Raw genomic sequence first — 25,833 nt, 5'->3', positions numbered from 1 at the left:
ACTCTTTGCGACCCCATGAAATGTAGCACTCCAGGCCTCCCTGTCCATCACCAACTCCCGGAGTCCACCCAAACCCATGTCCATTGAGTTGGTGATGCCATTCGGCCATCTCATCCTCTGTCGTCCCCTTCTCCTCCTGCCCTCAATCTTTCCAAGCATCAGGGTCTTTTCCAATGAGTCAGCTCTTCGCATCAGGTGGCCAAATTATTGGAGTTTCAGCTTCAACATCAGTCCTTCCAATGAACACCCAGGTCTCAGCCTTGGGCACCTTAAATCTGAGGTATCAAGTGGACTTGTTCTTGGCAGCAAGGACACCGGGTACAGGCTAGAAAAGAAGTTAGGGTTGGGAGCAGTTTGGGGAGTCAACATCGGCAAAGAGGTAGCACATATTTGAAAGCCTCTGGGTAGCAGTTGGTGGAGATGTGAAGCATGAACATGGAGAGGACTTGGGATGGCAGGGATGGGAATAGGGACACAGGTGAAGCTGGGAGGAGAGCAAGGGGACACCGGTCGCTCCTGGACTGAAGGGAAGGACAGGATGAGGCGGCTGGCTAAGCTTGGAATTAGGATCTTGTCAGCAAAGGAGGATGGCTTCCACCTCCCTCTTCCCTGTCCCGGCCCCCCAGGAAATCCACAGCTGGATCCAAAGCAGCTTTCCTCAGGCTGGCCTGTCTCTTCTGGGCCCTGAGTCCCCTTTTTCATGCTCTGGCGACAGTGATGCCTCGCACCACGGGCTGCAAGGGTCCCTCTATCAGCTGTAGGGGGCGACTCCAGCTCCCCACGCCGCAGGGATTTTTCCCCCAGGTTCCTGCCGCCCGTCAGAGCCGGGGCCCTCCCCAGCACCGCCCCACCTGGCCACCGCCGCAGCCAGCCCGCGCCCGCAGCCACCCCAAGCTGCCGCAAGCCACCCGCCCCTCCCGGGGGTGGGGTTTAGGCTCCCCCTTCCACACTCGCTTTGTTGCAGGGGCCCCCAGGACAACCCCGCCACTCTGTCTCCACATCCTGGGAGTCAGAAAGGTGCTAAACTAGGGGCCTGGTGGGAAAAGGGGCTCAGCAGCGCTCGGACGCTCGCGGGCTCGAGGTAGCTAGGGATTGGGAGGAGGGAGCGGAGCCTGAGCCGCGGGGGCCGCTGCTGCAGAAGGGGGAGGAGAATGGGGAGGAGCTGGGGGGCAGGCTGTCGGGGAAGGAGGGGTCTTAAGGGGCGGCGAGCCCAGGTCGGATTTCCTCTGAGGCTGGCGATCCGCGAAGCTCCCACCTTCCCTTAGAGCTCGCTGCAGCCGCCTGCCCCGCGCCCTCCGGAGACCGGGACGGGACCATGGTGAGAGCGGGGTGCGTGGCGCGAAGCCGAACGCACTGGTGCGACCCCTCTGAGCGGCCGAGGGTGGCCGGGCGGAGGGGGCGAGCCGCCGGGACCCAAGGAAGTTTCCGGGGTCGGCACGGGGCCCGGAGCCTTCAGTCTGGCTCTTCTCTCTTCCGCAGATGTGGAGACGCTGGCTCGCGCTCGCGCTGGTGGCGGTCGCCTGGGTCCACGCCGAGGTAGGTGAGCCTCTGAGCAGGTCCGAACTCGGGCGCCGGGGCCACTGGGGTCTGCGCGTGGCGCGGGCGGTGCGTGCGTCCCCGGGGATGCTCTCCCCGGGTCGGACTGGGAGTTTCCATCCGCCGGGTGAGGGGGCGCTCGGAGCAGAAATGCTACTTAGGAAACTTAAACCTTAAAAATCAGGAAAAGTAGTTTGGGCCGTAAGCTGGAGCCCCACCAAGGCTAATATGGAGGGAGAGTGGGGAGGGGGAGTGAGGACGAGCAGGGCCGATTGGGACAGAGGCGGCGACACGAGCAGGAGCCGAGTTCAAAAAGGCGCCTGAGTCCTTTCCTTCACTTGAGAGGAAACTGAGAATAGTTGGAGCCTTCTCCCTTCCGAGTCTGTCTCCTGGGGGAGGGCGGTGGGGGGGGCGGTCCGGGGAGCTCAAGAGATTCTTCTTTCAGGGTAGGATATATATATATTTTTTTTTTCTCTCTTTTATAAAGTAAGATTATGATTCTCTGATTTTTTTTTCTTTCTTTGTAAAGTGCCCTGGGATTTTGTGCTACTATCAGAGCCAAATAACGGCCTTTTAAAAATCTCAGTTTTTTCCTAAACTGGGCATTGCGCAAGTATGAGCAATCCGTGGCTCTGCTCTTTGAGGGCTCCGCGTTTCCAGTCAAAGTATTTCAGCGCTTTTGGGGTAATGTTTTCTTTTCAACTCCAGTGACCTTCCTGAAACACTACAAACAAACCAACAAACCCTTCACTCACAAGCCCCTCCATTAACTCAAAGGTTTATGGACAGAAAATAAACAATTCTAAGTTCCCTGGGCTCTAGTCTCCAGAAAAGTGAGGTCAGAAACCAAACATTTGATAATTATGGCAGGAAATGTGGAAGGAATTAAAAAGCATGAGGGAGAAGAAATGGAATGTACATTACAAAAGAAATAGTTCCCTGGTGGGTGGTTATTCTCCCTCTTTGAATTTTTTTCTTCATATTACAGTTTAGCCCCACCCTTAGCATCACAGCTTTTCTGCCCAGAAAAGTCATAAAAGCCTGCAAGGTCTTCACGATTTAAAAAAAATAAATGCACATTGTACTGAACTCTCATTTAATTCACTACTACATTGTTGGGTTGATCTAGAAAGAGGAGCTGTTTTTACTCACAATGAAATTAAAAATCGGGCTTCCCTGGAAGCTCATACAGTGAAGATTCTGCCTGCATTGCAGAAGACCTGGGTTCGATTCCTGGTTTGGAAAGATTCCCTGGAGAAGGAAATGGCAACCCACTCCAGTATTCTGGCCTAGAGAATCCCATAGACAGAGAAGCCTGGCAGGCTATAGTCCATGGGGTCACAAAGAGTCAGACACGACTGAGCAACTAATACTATATTAAATTTAAAAGAGCTAATTTTTTTGGATATCTACTTGTGTTGTAATAAAACTCCATTTGAATGATGGGGAGACTAAGTCAGAAAGGTCACATAACTTATCTAGAGTCTTAAGTTGTTAAATGGTAGAAGTGAGATTTGAAGACAGTCTGGCATCACACCCCAGGCTCTTAACCACTACCTCCCACAAGGACTTCATATTTGCCATGTACTTCTTGGCATAGAGCAGACCTTGGCTGGGCTGCATACATCATTTCATTTAAAGCTTCCCAGAACCTTGTAGGGTCACTTTTGTTATCCACATTTTACAGGGGAAGAAGATTAGGTTCCAGGAGATTAGGTAACCTGCCCAAGGTCACACAGCTAGTTAGTTCTGAAGAAGGATCTGAACCCAGCTTTTTCCACCGGCAGAGGTCATCTTGAACTGCAGATCAGTTTCTCATGCATTTTGTTTTCCAGGGTTTGAGTTTGAGGGAGGACCCTTCTTCACTGGCTGATTTAGTCCTAACTAAGGAACACCCTTGCATCCCCACTGTTGCCCTCAAAAGGCAAAAACCACAGTCCACTGATGGTTGAGGAGAATCCCTGATTTGTTTTACTGCAGGTTTAGGAATTGGCAGCTAGTGTGTGAAATCGCTCTGTGAACTGGAATGCAAGTGTGAGAAGTGAGGGGGCCATAGGTTCACGCGTCACAAGGCTGTGTAGCCCAAGGTCTGGGATCTATTCTCAGAAGCTGTTTGTACTACACCCCCTCCCCCCAGTGCATTGCAGGGAAAAGCTTAGCCCTCATAGGAAGTTCCCTCAGCAGCAATTTCCTGCTTGAGGTGGAAGAGCAGAAAGTACTCTCACAGAATTCCCAAGGCAAAATCTGTGGGGAGAGAGGCAAAATCAAGAAGTGCTGAGCCATGAAAACTGAGGAAAGGAGTGGTGCAGAAAGAAGGCTGTGAACTCAAGGTATGTGAAGAGTAGGTATGATGTAGGTTTCATTTCATGACCCCAGATTATTAGGGATTACTTTTTAATGAATACAATCTCTTGGTGTCTGGACCTGGTAACATTTGGCAAGTCTTTAATCCACATTTTAATAATAACATACCTTTAATTATTAATGAAAAGATAAATTAGGGTTAGCAGTTTAGATATTACTTTCAGCATTTTATCATGTAGTTAATGGTGCTTGCAGTAGAAATTTTTTTCCTTGTTAGCTATAATAACATATAGCAAACAAAGCCAAAACTTTACTGTCTTTATTGACATCCACTTTAGTAGTCTTTAGGGCTAAAATTATACGAATATGATGAGCTTTTAAAATGAAATTTAAAAAACAAAGAGTTTTCTTGGTCCTTTTTGATTTAGTATAAGCACAAGGATTCAATTCGGCATATTTTTAAAACATGTGATTGTACAACAAATTATGTTGATATTTGAAGAAGTAAAGCCTTTGGAAATAGCTGCAGACCTCTAGAATCAGAGGTGTGCCAAGCTGGAGAAAAGGTGGTTGTCTTCATTATCAGTGTTGGTCTGTAGAAATCCTGTTTGGTTGGATTCAAGAAACTATTAGCAAATCTCATTAAAGAAAGTGTTCTGTTTTGAGTGTTTTCCATGGTCTCTTATTGGCACCTCAGGGTTTTTTTTTGATTGCTTCCTCTCTGTCTTTCTGTCTTAATACTTCAGGCAGCCGCCATCAAAATTCCATCCCATTCAGCTGAGCTCACTCCCATGTGCTCATTAGAGTCTTCTTAAAGGGGGTGTTGGCCCATGTCTCTTGATGAGCCCTGTCTCTTGATATATTAGTGTCTGCTATGGATGAGGATTAGGGAGTGGCGGCACAGAGCAAACTACATCTTTTCAGAACCTTTTGGGAGGAGGCTGTATGGACCTGCTCACTCTCCCTCACCAACCCCTCTCTCAGAATTACTACAATTCACTGAGAAGTGTGGATAGTAGAGGCTGGGAAAGGTTGAGAAGTCAGGTATTAGTGCGTGTGCCCTGGAGTCTTAGTGGGTGGGTCTGAGTCCAACACCATAGGCTGGAGGGGACCCTGTGGCTCAACTGCCTGCTTCCAGAAGGCAGCCTTGGCAAGTGCCCAAGCACACTCCACTTTCTGCTGGTCGTTAATGTCTGCTGGCACTCTGATTTCCAACATTCCAGATCTATAAATTCACAGGTCACATGATAAGTCACAAATACAGGAGACTGATTCACAAATCAGAACACTTATTCCAGGGAGGGGATGCTTAACCCATGAACTGTGAGTGCATCGCTTAAGATAATAGTGACAAGAATAACAACAATTATACAGATAGGCAAGAAGATTATTAGTGCATTGTTCCTCTGAAGCCAGATTTCTTAACCTCCTTCATACCCTATTATCAACATACAGTTAATCAACCACTAGGGGTATTATTGGCCAATGTGGGATCTTCTTTATATTCTTGAGAGTTATTCTAATAGTGGATTCCAGTGGGCCAAGGTGTGACTTTTTTTTTTTCCCCCATTTTCCCTTGATTTTCCCCACATCTTCTTCAGGAAAAGCTAGGATTTTGATATCTGTCTTGTATATTGACCACTAAAATAATCTCTTGTTTGTTTATCCTTTGGCAAAGAAACTCCTTGCTGTGATTCTGGAGGTCATTGTTAGAAAATGGGATGTTAAAATATAGCAGGGACTCTGCTGAATAGCCAAAACAGAGGGACAAGCACCCTGCAAATTGAAGCCTTGGATACTGAAAGCATCTTTAGAAGGAACATATCACAATTCCTATAGAAGTCTCTGGATTGGAAAACAGAAAGAAGGGGTCCATTCTCGTCTATTCAGAGGAACGAGTTTGAGAGGAGCTGTGAGGTGGGGGCATGGCTGCTATGAATGTAATGTCTTGAATAAGGAAATAAAGTCTTCAAATTCAGTGAGGCAAGAAAATACAGGTTTCCAGGAGAACAGAGAAAGTAAAGGATGATCTGTAAATATCAGTGGTCACACACAGACAGTTGAAAATGTCATGGTGTCTTCTTCCTACTCCTTTTAAATAAATGGACATCCAGACAGAAATTTCTAGTAGCCACAAATAGTATTAGCTTATGGCACCCCACTCCAGTACTCTTGCCTGGAAAGTCCCATGGACGGAGAAGCCTGGTAGGCTGCAGTCCATGGGGTTGCTAAGAGTCGGACACGACTGAGAGACTTCACTTGCACTTTTCATTTTCATGCACTGGAGAAGGAAATGGCAACCCACTCCAGTGTTCTTGCCTGGAGAATCCCAGGGACGGGGGAGCCTGGTGGGCTGCCGTCTATGGATTTGCACAGAGTCGGACACGACTGAAGTGACTCAGCAGCAGCAAGGACACCAGATATTACAGGATTGAAAAACAACTTATCTTTAGATAGGTTCATTTTTAAGCTAGGTGACTGATGTCCTGCAGGTCAAATACATGCTTTTCTCTTAAGGTGCCATCTTCTATCATGTATGACTTTGGTGTGGGATGCTTTCTCTAGGAGTGAGTCATCAACAGCACAGACCTTGCCTTTCTGGTGGCCATCAGGCAGTATTCCCTGCTGCAGGCTGAGCATGCCTTACACAGGGCAGAGTCATGGATGAAGTTCAGGACAAGGTCTCTGCCCTCAGGTTGCTTTCAATCAAATGGTGAGCCGGGAGATTTAAACGGTGGCAGCTAAAATATGTAAGATTATCACTACCTGATGAACCAATTATCTTCACTATTATTATTATTGCTTTTTTTTACATTAACAGAGGACGTCCCCTGATTTTTAAAGTTCCTTTACATTAATACAGTGCACAAATTTTTAATGTATAGCTTGAAGAACTTTTACATATGAATATACCCATGTAGCCACCACCCAATCAAGACTGAGGGAATTGATGCAGTAAGGAGGCCATAAACGCGGGGTGTGTGGAAACAGTTACAATGAAAAAAGTGAGGAATAGATATGATCAAGGTTACATTTCATCACATGATGATCGTTATCATTTAATTAGTCCAATCTCTTAATGTCTGGCCCTACTAACAAGTTTTTTGGCAAGTTTTAATTCATGTTTTAACAATGAATTAAATGAACCTTTAATAATTAATGGAAAGGTAAACGAACCCTCTCCATATAAGATTTGCAATTTGGGTATTAAGCATTTTGACTTATAGGTCACAATGCTTTCAGTAGGAAATTGTTTTCCTTGTTAGCTACGAAAACATAACAAACACAGTTGAATACAGTCTTTATTGACATGAATTCATTTTAGCAAACTTTGTATAGGCTTTGGGGGAGCTGACTTGACTGTTTTGCCAATAGATATTCCAGGGCTCAATATAATCTACATTGAGAAACTAAATCAAGGATAGAGACTCAAGTAATTCCCTTTGACCACTTTGCCCTTGTCAGTATTATTTTTAAAGGGACTCTACATAAGATGCCTATCACATTAGTTCTGAAAGCTAAAAACTTTAAACCTACAAGAGAAGAGTTAAGAGTTAACAGCAATATATGCCAGTAAAAGTTATGTTTACAAAAATTTAAGGCTCTAGCAAATAATTATGATTTAAAAAGCAGAACACTCCCCACTCCAATACCCTATCCTCACACCTATGTAAAATTTATAGAGAAGTATGACAAAATGTCTTAAAAGCCATCATGAGGATTCTTGTGACATCTCACATTTTCCAAGAGGAATTTATCCTCCTAATACATGCTATTTAAATAAAAAAGTAATATTATTTTCTGATAAAATATGGATATATGTTAATAAGAAGCTCAGGGAATATAGAAAAAACTAGAGCAAAGAATAGTTGCCTGTACTTCTACCACCTAAACTTAAACTAGCCTTTCATCCTTCCTTTCAGAGAAATTATCAGTCAGTTAACAGATGTATGTGATGTGCCTACTAGACCCTCAGTTCAGTTCAGTTCAGTTCAGTCGCTCAGTCGTGTCCAACTCTTTGTGACCCCATGAATCGCAGCACACCAGGCCTCCCTGTCCATCACCAACTCCCGGAGTTCACTCAGACTCACATCCATCGAGTCCGTGATGCCATCCAGCCATCTCATCCTCGGTCGTCCCCTTCTCCTCCTGCCCCCAATCCCTCCCAGCATCAGGGTCTTTTCCAATGAGTCAACTCTTCGCATGAGGTGGCCAAAATACTGGAGCTTCAGCTTTAGCATCATTCCTTCCAAAGAAATCCCAGGGCTGATCTCCTTCAGAATGGACTGGTTGGATCTCTTTGCAGTCTACAGGTAATGAAAATTAGTACCTCCCTACACTAGGATAAGGGGCTTCCCTAGTGGTTCAGACAATAAAGTATCCACCGACAGTGTGGGAAATCCGGATTCAATCCCTGGGTTGGGTAGATCTCCTGGAGGAGGGCATGGTAACCCTCTCCAGTATTCTTGCCTGGAAAATCCCCATGGACAGAGGAGCCTGGCAGGCTACAGTCCACAGGGTCACAAAGAGTCGAACACAACTTGAGAGACTAAGCAGAGCAACACTAGGATAAATCGCCTGCAGAGATGAAACAAACATGATGTGTGTGTCATCACTACCTTCTCCCTTACCTATGACAGACCTTGCTAATCAATCACAGAATTCTTCCTTCTGAGGCTGGAGAAAGTTAGAAAATCCTTCTCAGGGATGCAGTGTGCATGTGCGTGCTCAGTCTCTCTGTCGTGTCTGACTCTTTGTGACTACGTGGCCTGTAGCCTGCCAGGTTCTTCTGTCCATGGGATTTTTCCAGGCAAGAATACTGGAGTGGGTTGTCATTTTCTCCTCCAGAGGATCTTCCTGACCCGGGGATCAAACCCGCATTTCCTGCGTCTCTTGCCTTGGCAGGCAGATTCTTAACCACTGAGCCACCAGGGAAGCCCCAGTGCTCTGGGTAGCCACTAGCAATCCATTAGTCTGTGTGTGAGATAAAAAGATACTTGCTTTTTCTATTGGAGAAGTCAATCCAATTTGGAAGTCAATCCAGATAGTGGTATGGCTTTAGCCAGAATTAAGATGATTTAGAAGGCAGAGTTTGGGACTATGTGAAACAAAGACAACATGGGGTGATAGAACTCGGGTTGCAAATGCAATGGATGAAAATGTCAGGAAAACAGTAGTCTGTTCTAGCTCCAGCTTCTAAGTTCTTTAGATGAATTCAAGCATCTTAATACCTAAGGCAAACTTTTTAACATTGGCCATCAACAAAAATATGAGAGTTGTCTTGGCTCTTCTGGTGGAATAAATAGTTGCTCTTGCTCAGGCTCTAAGAACTGCTGTTGTCATAGATAACAGCCACCTGGCAAGAAATGGAAAGCTCTTTGGGTAGTTGGAGTACAAAATATATCCTGTAAATCTGCATTTTCTGCTGTGGTTGGAGAATTTCCATGTAATCTCTTCACAGACTTTTTATATGCTCATTTGGAAGCCATCACCAGTAAGCTGTTCCCAGGATTGTCTGAATCTATGACCTTTAAAATGTTTCCTGTATAATCTCAGACACTGTATATGACCAACTAAGCTGTTGCCAAAACAAGTCATGTGACACATGGCAAAAACCTGATATGATGTACGCACGGTTTATAATGTGTGTGGCATGGCATATTGGCTCGAATTGGCTTGAGGTGGGGAAAATGTCTCTGTTTTCTACCTTTTATTGTATTCAAGATTAAAATCCTGAGTCTGAGGCAAAATTTGCCTTTTTCCTCACAGTTTGTCATTCTGCCCTTCAGTGATAGTAAATGAATGCAATTTATTGATCTCCTACAGCAGTGCCGGGCATTATGGCAGTCAGTCTGCACATATGCTTCTATTAAGAATAGTGTGGAACTAAAAAGCAATACCATATTGGTCCCTATTCTGAAGTAGCTGCTACCACCATAGCGACTGTACAGCTCAAATGGGAGGCACATCACCTCCTTCCTCACCTCCTGCTGCTGGTGCAGAAATCTTTGCAATGCAGCTGTGGGATGGATGCATTCTCAGAATTTAAGAGGCTCCACCAGAGCTGCTGGGGCCATTTTCAGCCTGTTCACCTAGCCCACTTGACCAGTCTATCCAGTAGGTGGCAGCTTTTTGTGTGGAACTTCATCTGAAATTGTCTGTTCCTTGAGTGCTGGTGCTTTTCTTTTATTTCCCATTTTCCTGTCACTTGAGCCTTCCACTGAGTTCCTTTCTTCATTCTCTTCTCTTGTTCTTGTATCTGGGTGTTTTCAAGTTTTATCTTTTTCGTGGATCCTATTACAAAACTTCTTGTGATTGAAAATAACCTTATAAAATAATGAAAGAGTCCTTGACTTAGAAGTCCTGCTCTTCCCCTTTCTTATAGGTATTACCATTTTAAAGCCACCTAATTAATATCTCTGACTTGCAGCTTCAGTTAAGAGCAGGTGCTTTGAGGTAATGAACCGGGTTTGAATTCTGGCCTTGCTGAGCTATGAAACCATGAGCAAGTTACTTAACCTCCCTGAGCTCGCTTTCCTCATTTGTAAAATGAATAATGGCCATCTCTCCTGCCAGTCAATCAATTAGATAATAGAAAAGGCTTCTCCTCATAGCACACAGTCAGTGCCAAACATTTGCAAAAATGAAGTGCCTCTTCCCAGAATGTTTTTGACTCATGATTTCAATGAGAGAATTCTCAGTTTACACATTGACATTCACAAGGTATTGTCTGCATTTGTATAGCCTGTGCCCTAGCTCAGGTTATTACTGTGTTTACTGATTTATCCTTGACAGGAAGTATAGCATAATGGTTTAGCACTCAGGCTTTGAGGCTATATTGTACTGTGCTCTGCTAAGTCGCTTCAGTAGTGTCCGACTCTTTGTGACCCTATGGACTGTAGCCTGTGAGGCTCCTCTGTCTATGGGGATTCTCCAGGCAAGAATAATGGAGTGGGTTGCCATGCCCTCCTCCAAGGGATCCTCTGGACCCAGGGATGGAACCCACCTCTCTTCCATCTCCTGCATTGGCAGATGGGTTCTTTACCACTAGCACCCCTTGGGAAACCCTGAAGCTATACTACCTGAGTTTAAATCCTAGGCCTTATTAGCTCTATGAACCTGGGGAAGTTACTTGACCTTCTGGCTCTGTTTGCTCATCTATAAAATGGCCTTAATATGGAGTATTCACCCCATAAGTTAGCTGTGAGAATCCAACTGTACCATGTAAAGCAATGAGAAGAGTGGTTTGGCACATAGAGTGCAGTAGATGTTAGCTATTATTATCAATCTGTGGCATCTCTACTTATTGAAGGAACTTCAAAGCTGTGTATGTGTGTGTTGTGTGTGTGTGTGTGTTTGCATATTCTCACGTGCTCATGGCTGGCAGAATTCCCCTTGCCTCCTTTACTCTTTCCAGGGATTAAGGATCACCTTTTAAAAGACAACTAGAGTATTCACTTCAGTGGAGACTTTGTCACCCAGAATTCATATCAGAACGCTGCCTCCACTTAGACTTAGCCAATCTTGCCTTCAGACTTCCAGCATGTCCTCTGTAAAGCCACAATTCTGTCATTCCTGTGAGAAAAGAGTTAAGGACTCATCAACCTCCTGTGCGCAGGCAGTGAGCTGTGTAAGCCAGCATAGGTCCTCTCTGAAGACTGAGTGAAGAAGACAGAGAACTGGAAAGGGAAGAAGAGTGAGAAAAGGCAAAAAAGAGCGGTAATAAAACTCCTGTGGAATTTTTGCAGATCCAGCTGTTTAGCTGTGTCCCACCTTCTGACGTATGGAGGTGGCCACCAGATAGCTTCGGTTTTTTGTGGGATTTGTCATTTACATATGTTCTTGCTGTAGTCCCCATAGCACGGCCTGTTCCCAGGCCACAGATGCTAAATTTGGGTTTTAGAAAATGTGACCAGGCAAAGGAATAGAACCCTTTGCTTTCACTGTTTGAAAAATAAATACCTTCTCTCAAAGACAGGGTAGGAAGTGTTGCTGGAGCAGGCTGATTTGTCTTTTTTGGAACCAAGGCAGCACTGCAGTGTTTTGCACACAAACTTGAATCCTCTGCTGGGCACTGCTGTGTCTGGCAGCCAGCCCTGACTGCAGCCTCACGTGGTTGCCAGTTCCCAGGCCCTGGAGCCTGTCTCTTTATTGTTCCCTGCGTTGCTCACTTCATCTTTTCCCCCTCTACTTTCTTGTCTTTCCTCTTCTTTCTCATTTCCTTCCTCCACCATAACAGAGGTCATCATGGAGTGTTTAGCTGCCAAAACATGCACAGAGCACTAGGCTCACATCTCATACAGAAAGAAAACTGCACACAATCTTGATGCATTATTTTGCTTCATCCGTCTGGGACAAAGTAACATTTCTCTGAGTAAACTCAAGGAAGGAAAGTAGAAAGTATCACAAGCCTATTCTCTATGACACTCTGAGTTAGTGCTGGTGACAAAGACACAGACCTGTCCCCAAGGAGCTTGCAGGCCAGTAGGGGAGGCTGACAGGGTCACCCGCCATGGTAAGTGGTAGGACAGGGCTGACAACCTAACTCATCACTGGGGGTTGCAGGAAGGCCTCAGAGAGGGTGTATCCCCAAGCTGAGCCCCAAATATGAGTGGTGTTAGCCAGACAACAGCAGGGAGAGGCAAAGAGTCTTATCTAATGCTCACAACATGATGATGCTGTTACTATAATCTTCATTTATCAGTGAAAAAAACCATAGCTCAGAGGATTCAGTTAGTTATCCCAAATCAGCCACCTGGTAAATAAATAGTAAAGCCAGGATCCAAATCCAGGACTTCAATTCTCAATGCAAATACTCTGTGTTCAAGTGTGCTTAAGGTCCTCTTAGTTTTATTTTTGAAAGTGACTTTGAAAACAAAGCAAAGACCTTTTCTCTAGGTAACTCGAACTCAAAAACAGCTGCCCAAGCTCTGCCATTTACCATTTCACACTCTATCAGCTACCATTTCACACTCTTATCACAAGTGCCTGGATCAGTGTTTCAGGCCTGGTCATGGTCATTCTAGCCACATCAGCCTGGACATGGCCTCGACTTGGTTCACGTCCAGGTGCTTCTTTGAACCACAGTGAAGTGTAGATGTCCCATCAGAGTGCTTGCTGCATAATGGTCAGTGTCTCAGGAGATGCTTTATAGCAGTGTCCTTGTCCTTCAGATGTATTCACAACTGTTCCACATTGAATACGACCAAATGGCAAGACAGCTGTAAATCTCCAGCTAAGTGTCTGGGTATGGTTGTCCACACTGTTGGCTGCACAACAGTGGCTGGCCAAGGGCGCAAATTGGGCTGACCCCATCCTGTGCTCTGCTTACAAGTCTCTATGCCCTGTCCTGGGGCTTTTTGACCTCCCAGAGGGTCACCGTTTTTCTAACTGATGTGCAGAGCTCCCCAAACCCACCATTTTCTCTCAGATGTGTGATGCTTATTGGACTGTGGTGGCCATTTCTCCTCCATACATTTTGTAAATCAATATCATTTTAGGATCTTAGAAAGTTTTCATAACTGGCCTCCATCAAAAGCCAGTTCTTTGTTTTTGTGGATTTTCCTTATGGATAACCTAAGATGATACAAATGGAAATTTTAAAAAAATCTGTTGTTTTGCAACCAAAAATGTGCTGCTTTTGGCTCTTGTCCAACTCAATCTAGTTGGGGAACTATGATTCCCCAGGAATTGAGAAAAGCATTCCTAGCTTCCCCCTGAGTGCTGGATTAGCACAACTTCCCTCAGCCCACAGCTGAATTCCAGCTCTGAGGAAGAAATGTCTTAGACAAAGTGAACTCCCAGCCCGGAACCCATCAGAGGTTGTGTCATGTGTTTGCATTAGCTGAGCAAAAAGCAAGCAGGCTTTCCGGCCTTGCTCCCCGTCCTCCCCCCACCTCGACCCCCACCCCGGAGAGGCCAGTTACAGTCTAGACAGTGTCTGCTTGGCAGTGAGCCTTTGCAGCACAATCTGCACAGTTCTGCAGCTCTGACTTCAGTTGCCTCTGTTCACTCATCCCCGCCCTCTCACCCCGTTTTCTTAGTTAGCCTTAAACTGTCTCAGGGTACTGGCCGCATATATAAGCAGCAGGTGAATGAATATTTGAGACCATGAGGATTCAGCGGTCTTGAGAGGTTCAGAGATGAGAAAATATCAGCAATGCTGGCTGCAGCTGTGGCTGGGTTTGCAGTGATCCCTGATGTGAGCCAGCTTCCAGTAAGCCTCCATTTACTGGCCAGAGATGGGCTGGAGCGAACCCAGGACTGACAGTGGCACCCCGGTAATGAGACTTGGTGAGCTGTCCTTGGTGGAGTGAACTTGGGCAAGTCACTGCTGCCCCTCATTTGTAACATACGAGGGTTAGAGCAGGTAAGCTCTCAAATTCAGCTCTGAAATCCTATCCATATAAAAGGAGGCAGACGTTTTAGGTTGGATTGTCACGGTATTTACTTAATGGAGTTAGGCTATTTGATTAGCTCTTAACTCATGGCCCAAAGAGGAGGAGTTTGAAAGAGAAGCTGGCCCGGGAATGGGAAAAGAGAACAAGTAAAAGCAGAAGTCATATTGTGTCCCTTGCTTCCTCCTGTATGCATTGACTGAAATATAACCAGTACGTCCTATGGCACCCAAACTGTCTTCATGCCCAGGAACTCTAATTGCTATTTATTCTACAGAAAGGAATCACTTGATTATTCCACTTTAGAAAGTAGCTAGTCTACAACACTGGGCAAGAAATGAAGGATGCTGGGTCCTCTTGGGGTTGAGCAAGGAATCTTTTTTTTTTTTTTTAATGAAAGACCTCGAAATTCCAAAATGTGCCACTTGAGCTTTTGCTGAACTTACCAAAAAAACAAAAACAAAGCTTTCTTCTGACCCTCGTAAATGTTCACGGCTTACAAAAATCATTGTCTGAAAGTGTTGCACGGACCCTATTTTGTTTTCTGAAATGCATCATGCTTTCTCACCATGTTGCCTGGCCCATGACCAGATCCTGAGTTTCTTCAACAGGAACTGATGAAGTTCCTGCCCAGGTCCCCATGCCTTCTCTCTAAATCAGTTCAGGGCTCTTGTTTCAGCAGAGGGCGCTGCTCTTTTGCCCTTGACCTCGGTGGTTAAATCGAGTGACCTGAGAGGGTGAACCCAGTAAGGAAGCAGAGGCCAATGCAGATGTTTCAGTCCTGCTTAATGCCTGGTGCCTTAACTGCCCTCTAGTTCCTGAATCCCACTAGACAATCTCAGTATGCTAAATTGTGCTGACTTCTGGTTCTGAAGGGGGGACCAGCCCAGTGTTGTCTGTGGCTTTCCTAATAAGGCCACTTGTAGTGTCAGAATTGAATTGAAATTGGCTGTGCTCCAGGGTAGACTATATACACAGACACACACATAAATTTTACTGCTTAATTGACTTAAGTTTCACTACTTGGAGAATGTGACCATCTACTTATAGTTCAAATACACTTCCCTCACAAAAACAAATTCCTGTGGAAACTAATGAAAAGAAAGATATATATTACTAAATTTCCCTTAATTTGATTGCTATGTTTGTTCTAGTTTGGTATTTAACTTCTGTTACACTGTCCTGATTTCTATCTGAATCTAGAGATATAGATCAGTACTTGTGGTTGTGAAGTTTGCTTGTTAATGAACATTAACTTAATATATGTCATTCATTCATTCATTCCCTACCTCATTCCAGGATTAAGAAGAATGTTTTTCTTCTCAAATCCTATGGCTAGCATGTCCTACTAGTTTCTGTCAGGGTTACACTAACTAGGCATATTTTCATTTAGGACAAGGACCCAAGTTTATAGCATAACATTTGCAACAGAGAAAAAGAAAATGGATGGAGAACTTAAAATTCCTGGTGACTCACCAGCATATCTGGCTCATGTAGATGTTAGTGAAAAATTGACACACCAGTGTGGAATTTCTATTAGAGCAGCTAAAACTTTTGAAGCAGGATTCCAGTTGCCCTCACTGAGCTCAGACTCAGACATAACCAGAGTCGCCTTCATTGTCAGGGTCCCTATCAGGAGGACCCAGGTGTGGCTTCTGGGTGGCCCGGCCCAGCTCACAAAACCTGCTTGGAAATGGAGGCAGAATTCACAAGTGCTCAGAACGTTCACCTTCACGTTTCCAAGGGCATTCCCATCCTTGGGTCTTCACCATGTGCTATAATTGCAATGCTACAATTAATTGGAGCAGACAGAGGTCTACATCAGAAGCAGGAAATTCACTTGGCTTCTCCTCGGAGTCCTAAGAATCTTTCAGGAAATCTGTTCATTTGTGCTTTGTTCTCCCTACCTCTCTTCTGTCCTTGGCATTTTCTGTTTTCTTTCCTTTCTTAGCCTGTGTGGCCTTGGCCCTGCCAGCAGCCACATGCCAAGAAGCAGACTTCCTGGTTTAGCTATTTATTTTGAGGGTGAAACCTCTCACTTTATGCATTAATTGGTGTCTGTATCATGTTCAACAAAAGAGTAATTTTCTGCATGCACCAAGGGCTGGCTAATGATCAAAGAAAAAAACCCCGGCACAAGGATATCCACTTCAGGTGTGAGTTCGTTTGGGGTTTCTCAATTTCCTTTCCTGGGGGATGTCTAGAAGGGAGAATGGGATTGGGAAGTGTTTTGAGCAGAGGCCAGACATTCAAGTCTTTGCTAAATGTCGGGTATAATAAATTCAGTACTCACTGCAGACTTATTTTTTAATAAAACTTGCTCAGCTATTTGTGGACCATATTGTTTAAATAATAGTTTCAAAGTTAACAGTTTTCTGTCTGAGAAATACAATTGGAAAAGAGTCTTTGTGTTTTTCTTTGTCTTCTATGAAAAAACGTGTTAAATATAACCTGGATGATAATAAACTGTATTTTTTTGGTTATATACCCTATCTAGGCATTCTGTCTCTCTCTCTCTTTTTTTTTTTTTTACATAAAAATAAAGAAACCATGAAGGTGATATGAAATCCTGTAAGAAAAACCGATGCTTGAGGTTTATTAACTCCACTATTTGGTCATTTGACAGCTTAGATAATTGCATTTTCCCTCTAAATTCCTTTTACACATTTGATTAAACAGCAGGCTCTTCATTTCCTGCTTAAGTTGCTTCATTGAATTGCTTTGTGGATTAGAGAGCAGGTTGGGTTCCTCCCCAGGGACTATATTTCACCTGGTGATTGGCTTATGTTTCTGGGTAGTGTTATCACTATTTTGCCCAGTGTAGATGGCATTGTCATGTAGTGACCATAATTACTCATGTTATAGTGGCCTAGAATGCAAAGACCTTCTCATTCCCCGATGATTTGTTGTTTAATTCTGGGAAAGTCTTCTCTCTGTTCAGGTTTGGTGAAATGAGTGCACACACACAAGTGTGTGTGGCGAGGGAGTGGTGGTTGTTCCCAGGCAGCTGAGGACTATTATGGGCTCTAGAATACCAATCTGTGGATTTAGATGTGACAACAGCCATATTTGGAAAGCCATGGCATTCTCTTTGAGGGAGAGACAGAGGATTCTAAAGCCAAGGGTGTTGAAAGTGTGAGTGAGTGAGTGAAGTCGCTCAGTCGTGTCCGACTCTTTGCGACCCCATGGACTGTAGCCTAACCAGGTTCCTCCGTCCATGGGATTTTCCAGGCAAGAATACTGGTGTGGGTTGCCATTGCCTTCTCCAGGAGATCTCCCCGACCCAGGGATTGAACCCAGGGTCTCCCGCATTGTAGGCAGACGCTTTACTGTCTGAGCCACCAGGGAAGATAGAAAGCGTGAGAACTGACCTAAAACAGTTTCTTGTTTCGAAATGGGTGGAGTAAATAGGAAGAATGAAAATAGTGATGGGGAAGACTACAGGAAGAGGAGGGAGCCAGTGGTGGGGATGGGAATCTCTGTTAGCTGTAGTTGGGTAAGTAAAGGAAGAAGAGGTGATAAAATGAAGAATATCTGGTCTTTATCATGAATGCTTTGTGAGGAAATGCTGTGAGTGAGCGCTGTTGATACATATGACCCGAAAAGAAAGGTGACTGTTTTTGCTAGGTGGATGTATGGTCTCATCCCAACAGCAAAGGATAACACACAAGCTGTAAATTAAAACAGCACCTGTATATAGTGTGTATAGCAAGGGAGATGATGATATAAAGTACCTTACATAAGGTAAGTGCTCAATAGTAGTAGCTGCTATTTCTTCTTTCTGTTGCTTGAATTCCAGGGGAGAGTAGAACCACAGGGAGAGACATACAGAGCCTAAACCCATGTTTCTCAAACTGAATACTGATTGTTAATATTATGTGCTAGGATAAAAGGGTTTTTTGTTGCAAGACTTCAGAGCCTTATAATGTTCATATGTATTATTTATTTTCCTCTCTAAAACAAAAGTAAGCAATGTTTTCCAGACATTTCATCACATAAAGCCATTTCAAAAAATACCGTAAATATTTAAAGACTAGTGGAACAGTTTGGAAATGTGGGTCAATGCCAGACAGATTTCCATAAGCAGAGTCTGTTTACATCTGACCCCAGGCTCTCAGTGAGCTTGCTGAACTTACTTCCTAAACTAATTCAGTTTTATGAAGAGGGCATGGGGCTCATCTGGATCCTAGGGTCAATCCAACAGATTCTTCTGAGCCTGACTCTAGGCTGGACCATTGGCATGGCCATATCTATACCTACCTAGAACTGGCTGTTTTTGTTTTTGTTTTTGTTTTTTTATCAGCTTGAAGTATCCAGGTGTCTTCTTTTCTATTTTTCACTTTCCCCATCCACACCCAGTCAGTCCATCAGCAGATTTTCTCAGCTCTTTTGTCAGAATCTATTACCTGTCCATTGACTGTTCTGTCTCCATCACCACCACCTTAGTCCGTGTTACCATCATTTTGTACTTGGACTATTGCAGTAATATCCTAGCTGCTCTGTTTGCCCTCTAGGCTTTCTCCATCCGCTTCTCTGCACAGCAACCTGAGTCATCTTCATAAAGCACATACACTCACGGCACTCTTTCATGTAAAACCCTCTAGTAGCCTTCGTCTCATTAAGAATAAAATGTCAACTTCTTGCCAGCACCTCCAGGGCCCTACATGCTCCAGCCCTCATTTGCTTTTCCCAGCTCACTTCTCACTGCCCTCCCTGTTGGGCCCAGTGTCACAGCCACACTGGGCTTTCTCTTGTTCCAGGAACATGACCAATTCCACCCTGCTTCAGAACCTTCACACTTTTCTTCTCTCTGTCTGAACTGCTCCATTCATCCTTCAGATCTCAGCTCAAGAGAATGGTTCCTAACCACTCGATCTAAGTGGTGCCCTCTCTCCAGATTGCTCTGTGAGACATGCTCTATATTCTTGTAAACATTCATCACAGTCCAAAATGATCTTGTTATTTGTGTTTATTCACTGTCCTCCCTCTAGAATATGTACTCTTCAGGACAGAACCCTTCTCTTTTTCCTTCACCAGTGAATCCCAGGTGCTTAGAACTGAGCTTAGCATATATAGTAGGTGCTCAGTAAGTAATTCGTGGGATTAATCCACTGGCTAAATGCATTGCTCAGTGCACCAAAATATGTCATCTGCAAGTAGTATCCTGCCTACCTCAGTCATCTCTGTGCCAGATTCTGCAAGAATATTGTGCACCTGGGAAGGTGGTTGATAGCATGTGCCGTCGATACTTTGCTTAACTTTGGAGTTGGTAGTAATGCTGGGCTTACCTAGTCTGAAACCTGATTCTCTCAGCTCCAGGAAAAGTTGGAATTTACACAGACACTAGCTGGATAGTAAATATTCTTTTTCTCCATGATCAACAATTCTGATTTAACTGGGCATCATTCCTAGAATAAGCAAATGTCCCAAAGGAATGTAAAATAAAGCAGTATATTTCTGTTATTGGTGATATTTTGCCCCAAAGCCTCCAGTCAGTCTGTCTTCTGACCTCACCATTTGCTGAGACCTTTACTTTCTGGGATCCTAAAGCTTTTGTTCTTTCTTCTGTTTCATTTGAATGGCACCTATGATGTCCCCAGTGGGGGTAAAACAATATTTCTAGACTTACACATTAAATCTCAGAGAAGTCTTATATCCTTGGGAAAGCCCCAGCAGAGGCACAGTCATCAGTAGTGAGTGGAGTCCCAGGGAACAGACCACCTCTGCTTATGTGCAGTCTTACTCTCTGTAAGCTCTCCAGATGACCCACAAACCAAATTCTTGACTTCCACAGCATCTTGCTCTGCTTTTCAATGGAGCCAGTTTTATGTGTGGCATTTCTCTAGTGGTTCAGTTCAGTTCAGTTGGTCAGTCGTGTCCGACTCTTTGCGACCCCATGAACCGCAGCACGCCAGGCCTCCCTGTCCAACACCAACTCCCGGAGCCCACCCACACTCATGTCCATTGAGTCAGCGATGCCATCCAACCATCTCATCCTCTGTCGTCCCCTTCTCCTCCTGCCCTCAATCTTTCCCAGGATCAGGGTCTTTTCCAATGAGTCAGCTCTTCGCATCAGGTGGCCAAAGTATTGGAGTTTCAGCTTCAACATCAGTCCTTCCAAAGAACACCCAGGACTGATCTTTAGGATGGACTGGTTGGATCTCCTTGCAGTCCAAGGGACTCTCAAGAGTCTCTAGTGGTTCAGTTCAGCTCAATTCAGTTCAGTCGCTCAGTCATGTCCGACTCTTTGTGATCCCATGAACCGCAGCATGCCAGGCCTCCCTGTCCATCAGGATCTCCCGGAGTTCATTCAAACTCACGTCCATCGAGTAAGTGATGCCATCCAGCCTCTAGTGGTTAGTCAGTTAAAAATGAAGGAGAACAGAGCTTTAAGAAGTATACTACCACATAATACTTGGGAATGTTTTTCCTGCAAATGATCATCTGTGTGTAGCTACTAAACTAGTGGGGTTTGGGGTAGAGTTTCTAATACAGTCCTTGGGGGAAACAAAATGAACAGAAAAGGAGGTCTTTGTGCATTGCTGGTATAGCTTAAAGGTCTCACAGGATTTTAATCTGCAAAAATAGGGCGTTTCACTACAGTGGAGCAGGATACCTGGCAGAGTCTCACTGGTGGGCCTGCTGTCAGCTAAGACCTGACCGGCAGAAGTAGGCTTTACAGTTCCTTCCCCCTGAGCTGTGACTTCCCAACTGCTCCAAGGAAAGAATACAGGGCAGGAAACTCTCAAGAATAGAATGTGCATGTTTTCATTGACTTTAATCTCAAGGCACTAAAAGTGTGTGTGTGTGTGTATGTGTGTGTGTGTGTATGTGTGTGAGAGAGAGAGAGAGATTATTGAAAGCTGACAGCAACAGAGTAAGTCTATCAGTCAAGCGGAAAAAATGAAAGAGTTTTGAGAAATATCTACGTCATTGTGAAAGTTGTCCGTGGACTTTATGCCAAAACAAAAAAGTATCTTTAAGTAGTTAAGCGAAGGCTCAAAAGACGTAGTTTAATTAGCCCCTTATTTTTTTATGAAATAAGCCATACAAAGTCCTGAAGTAGGAGATAGCAAGCATTTTACCTTATAGAGGAGACCAGAAGGGTGAAGTGACTTGTCCACAGGCACTGAAAGCTGAGTCAGAATTAGGCGTAAGTGCCCATGATGCCGGAGAAGGCAATGGCACCCCACTCCAGTACTCTTGCCTGGAAAATCCTATGGATGGAGGAGCCTGGTAGGCCGCAGTCCATGGGGTCAGGAAGAGTTGGACACGACTGAGCGACTTCACTTTCACTTTTCACTTTCATGCATTGGAGAAGGAAATGGCAGCCCACTCCAGTGTTCTTGCCTGGAGAATCCCAGGGATGGGGGAGCCTGGTGGGCTGCCGTTTATGGGGTCACAGAGTCGGACACAACTGAAGTGACTTAGCAGTAGCTGCAGCAGCCCGTGATGCCTGTTCATCTTCACAGGACTAGGTATTTCAGTTTCCTAGTCCCAGAGGCAGCCAGCATACTGCCTTCCCTATGTTATCAGATAACATCTGTCGATTTCAGTTATGTTCGAAAACATTCCCAGTTAAAGTCTTAATTTTTCTATCTAAACTCTCCTCCCTGATTTAGCTCTCAGTAATGTATCAGAACTTGGAACTTACTGTTTTGAGCTGTGCTGTTCAGTAGAAAAAGCCACTAGCCACAAGTGCCCCTTGAGCACTTGAAATGTGGCCAGTCCCATTAAGATGTGCAATGGATATAAAATATATGCTGGATTGCAAAGACTTAGTATGAAAAAAGGAGTGTAAACTGTCTCAGTAATATTGATTACGTGCTGAAATGGTCGTCTTTTGGCTATATTGGTTTAAATAAAACACATTCTTGAAAATAATTTTATCTATTTTTTTGACTTTTAAAATATGGCTACTGGAAAATTTTAACTCATTTGGAGACTGGTGTCTATTGGACAGTCCTGCTCTAGACAATTGTCACTTCACCAGATGTTGCATTTAGCCTCACAGTGTCTTGAGGTTGCTCTTGTTAGCTTATATTTTTCTGTTATTTAAAACCCTTACGTATTTATGCCCCATCTCCTCATCCAAACTGTCAGCAGCTGAGGAACATGGACTATGCTTTATTGTTCCTTTAGTCCCCAGCATCTAGCATAATGTTTGGTATTTTGTTGCTTGATTGTCCCGTATTTTGCTGACTTTCTCCAAAACAGGTTTTTGTCCAATTCCACTTTGGACAGTGATAAGGAAATGCAGATTAAATTGTGTTTGGAGTGTAGCTTTTTTTCGAAAGGATTGATTTTATGTAATTCTTAATTTGTTCCAGAGAGATTAACATTCCTCTAAACTGGACTATTAAAACCCAGGAGACATGCAGTAGGTGCTGGAACTTCCTGACACTCCTGCCCAGCAGAGAGCAACAGTGTTAATTGATAGTTAAGGATTATAAATTGGCACCCAAAATTCTTGGGGAAGCTCCACATTAAACTCAGAGATTTGTGCCCCATTTTTCAGTATCTGTCTGGGTATAGGTCCAGGTAAATAAAACTCATTAGTCCCAGTGGCTCCCAACCCTGCAGCAGAGTTGAAAGAAGAGGGCTAACCACCAGCCATGGTTGCTAAGTGACTGCCAGGAACTCTGACTAGATGGCTGTAATTCCCAGCGTCCCCGACAAAATACCAGGGGATGCACCCTGGGTGGGCCTTACCCTTTAAACATCCTACAATTTTGTGACTGAGGTTGTGGCTGAACCACATGCTCCTAATTTCTAGGCTGGCTATATTGTACCTAAAATACAGTCATTTCTTCTGGTTCCCTGGGAGAGTCTGACCTTTCCCTGGGTTTTGTGACCACAGGGTCCCTGAGCCACTGTTTTTTGGTTCGGTTGCTAAGGAATGTGTAAGAAAGCACCTCTGGAAACCTCTCTTCAGGGGAGATTTATGAGGTCTCACTGCTGTGGAATGATCCCCCTCCATTGACCACATTATTGCCATATATTCATTGAGAACCATCTCCTTTTGGCAATGATGTATTAAATGGCTGTCTCTTTAGAGAAGTAGTTAGAAGGATTTGTAATGACAAGGATTCTGAAGTAAAAGTGGTCTCATCTGCCCAGGTTCCCCAGCTTTGCAGCAGCAGACCCCCATGAATAGCTTTATGTAGCAGTTGAATCAAGGGAGATTAAAGCTGCAAGAGGTGGTTCATGCCTAAAGCAGTACTTTCTTTGGGTTTTTCATCTTTCCTAGATTATACCCTAGGAAAATTGAGTCCCCAGATCTATAGGTGGATTTCTAGGGTCTCATAGACACCAGGTAAGAATTCCCACATCATAAAATGGAAATAAACATTTTCCACTTAGGCAGCCTATTGATTAAGGTGACCATGTGTCACAAGTATATCTGTTTGAAAGTTCCCTTTCTACTCTCAGATATGTCCCAGTTTGACTGATAACATATGCTGTTGTCCTACTATGAACAAGTGTACCCCTTCCCCGCTCAAGCTCACACGCCCCTACTTGCCCTCAGCACTTATCCAGCATCCCCCTCACAGAGGAACTCGACTCCCTAGTGATATATAAATTAAGCCTGCAGCTTCCTTCACTGATCCTCAGACTCAGATTCAGAAAGCTCCTAGGGCCAGAGACTGCCCACAGGACATTCTCACCTGCACAAACTTTCCTCCAAGAATTGACTTTCTCCGGGTGCCATCTGAATGGAGCCCTTCATTGGCATTTGGAATTGCTCTGAGTGTGTATCCGGGAGTGGGAAGTGAGGATGAGGAGAAATTGGTTGGGAAGGGTCCTCGAGAGTCTGAGAGTGGGTAGGATAGAGAGACAGACCCTGCTCGTAGAGCCTGAGGGTGATTGCCACCCACCTCGGGCATTTCCTTGGAAGACTGTATTCCTCGGACTCCAGGTTTTCCCCCTACTCCCTCCACTCCAGGGGCTGGCAGTTGCCATGGCAACACAATGTCTAAGAACTTCTAATTACATCTGTCTGTTTCTCCTGGAACCATACTGAGCCACACATATGGAGACTTCATTTGACCTAGAGTTTCTTGCTGGTTTTTAACCCCTTCTTCATTCCTTAGACTGGAGAATAATCGCCAGCATCTGGAAACTTGACAAGTACTTTTCAGCTGCACTGCCCCCGAAAGATTCCCAGGGCTTTGTCTATGTCTTTACAAAGAGGAGACTCACGCTGCTCTGCTATGCTGAGTCTCTGGGTCTCTCTGTTCTATTTTGTTCCAGTCAGCCCTGAATTCTTTGCTTTCCCCCCACCCTACTTCCCCTCCATTCAGTCAGATTGTCTCAGCATTTGGTTGGACATCACAGTTCCTTTTAAGGTGCCCAAGCCCCAGGGGAAATAAATCACTTGGGCATAGGTAAGCCTTTGCCCTTCTCTGGCAACTCACATTTCAGTGTCTTCCAACCCACTGCTGGGTCAGCCTAGCAGATGAGCTAGAGGGGAGTGGCTGGAGACATTCTGGGGCTGGAGGAGGGGTAGAATAAGGCAAGAGGCATCTCTTTCTCATCTAGGGAGAGACTGACCATTTTGCCTTCCTTCTGCCTCATAGAGCAGTGTTGGGGTGAGGTTCCTGAGAAGAGGGAACACAGAACAGCTGCCTTGATAATACGCCCATTTCCACAATTTCTCTTGGCCTCCTCTCATGTGCTTCTCTTCATCTTCTCCATTTTTGCCACCTTGTGGGGCTATTCTTGGGTGGCATGTACCCTACAGTCTGAAGTCTCACCGAATTTTGCCTTCCTCTGAGGGACCTCACATTCTCACATTACCTCATCTTCCACACCCCTTCCTTCCACCAAAATTCTCATTCCCTCAGCATGTCGGCTAGGTTATACCTTAACGGTGAACAAAGGGCATGACTGAAAGCCATTTCAGTCCTGTAGTGTTCTCCTGTCCACTTCGTCAACACACACACACACCCCAGTGTCTTTCTGTGGGTCTAAGACAATCTCTAGTTAGTGCAATTCCAAGCTAATTGTTTATGGCCTGGTAGAGAAAAGAGTGGGGTCTTGAGGCTGTTCCCCAAAAAGACTGGTCCTGGAAGTGGGCAGTGCTAGGAGAGGAACTGGCGTAGGAGCTGTCTCTCTGCCCCTGTTCCAAGTCCTTAAGGAGGTGGGGTTCAGTCCCACTTTCCTGCTTTCAACAAAGGTTGATTGAGTGTCACAGGATACTATGCCAGGACCTATTACAGAACTTGAAGCATAATCCTTGTCCTTTAGGAACTTTTAGTTCAGATAGGAAGACAAAGTCTGCACAATCAGTTTTTTAAAAGTGATCAGAAGGAGTTCATAAAGACGGGAATGAACATTCAGAGAAGGAAGAAGGATTTCATAACCAACCAAAAGGAAAAAGTCACTGAAGATGGAGTGGTGTATAATAACTTGAACTAAGCCTTGAAGAACAGAAGAATTGGGGTAATTCAGACGATAAATCAGACTTCCCAGATGGTGACATTATTTTTTAGCTGGTCTTGTGGGACATTCTCTACCCATCTGAAGGTTAACGAAGCAGCTAACAATGCCTTATGTGTTGACATTTTAAAAGAGTAATGAGTTCTCATTTCAA

General features: G+C 44.6%; 1 protein-coding gene across 1 annotated transcript in view; it reads left to right on the top strand.

The window, feature by feature from the left end:
- Positions 1-1,224: 1,224 nt before the first annotated feature.
- The window catches only part of FSTL1 (follistatin like 1), a 57,620-nt gene continuing 33,011 nt past the window's right edge, over positions 1,225-25,833 (top strand). The window contains exons 1-2 of the mRNA XM_068960590.1: positions 1,225-1,318; positions 1,480-1,536. Of these exons, the coding sequence (XP_068816691.1) occupies positions 1,316-1,318; positions 1,480-1,536 (60 nt within the window). The 5' untranslated portion in view covers positions 1,225-1,315. The remainder of the gene's footprint in view (positions 1,319-1,479; positions 1,537-25,833) is intronic.

The sequence above is a fragment of the Capricornis sumatraensis genome, chromosome 1 (genome assembly GCF_032405125.1).
Source record: "Capricornis sumatraensis isolate serow.1 chromosome 1, serow.2, whole genome shotgun sequence".
Classification (NCBI taxonomy): Eukaryota; Metazoa; Chordata; class Mammalia; order Artiodactyla; family Bovidae; genus Capricornis; species Capricornis sumatraensis.
The sequence above is the reverse complement of the archived record's forward strand: the minus strand, read 5'-3'. Positions and strand labels throughout refer to the sequence as shown.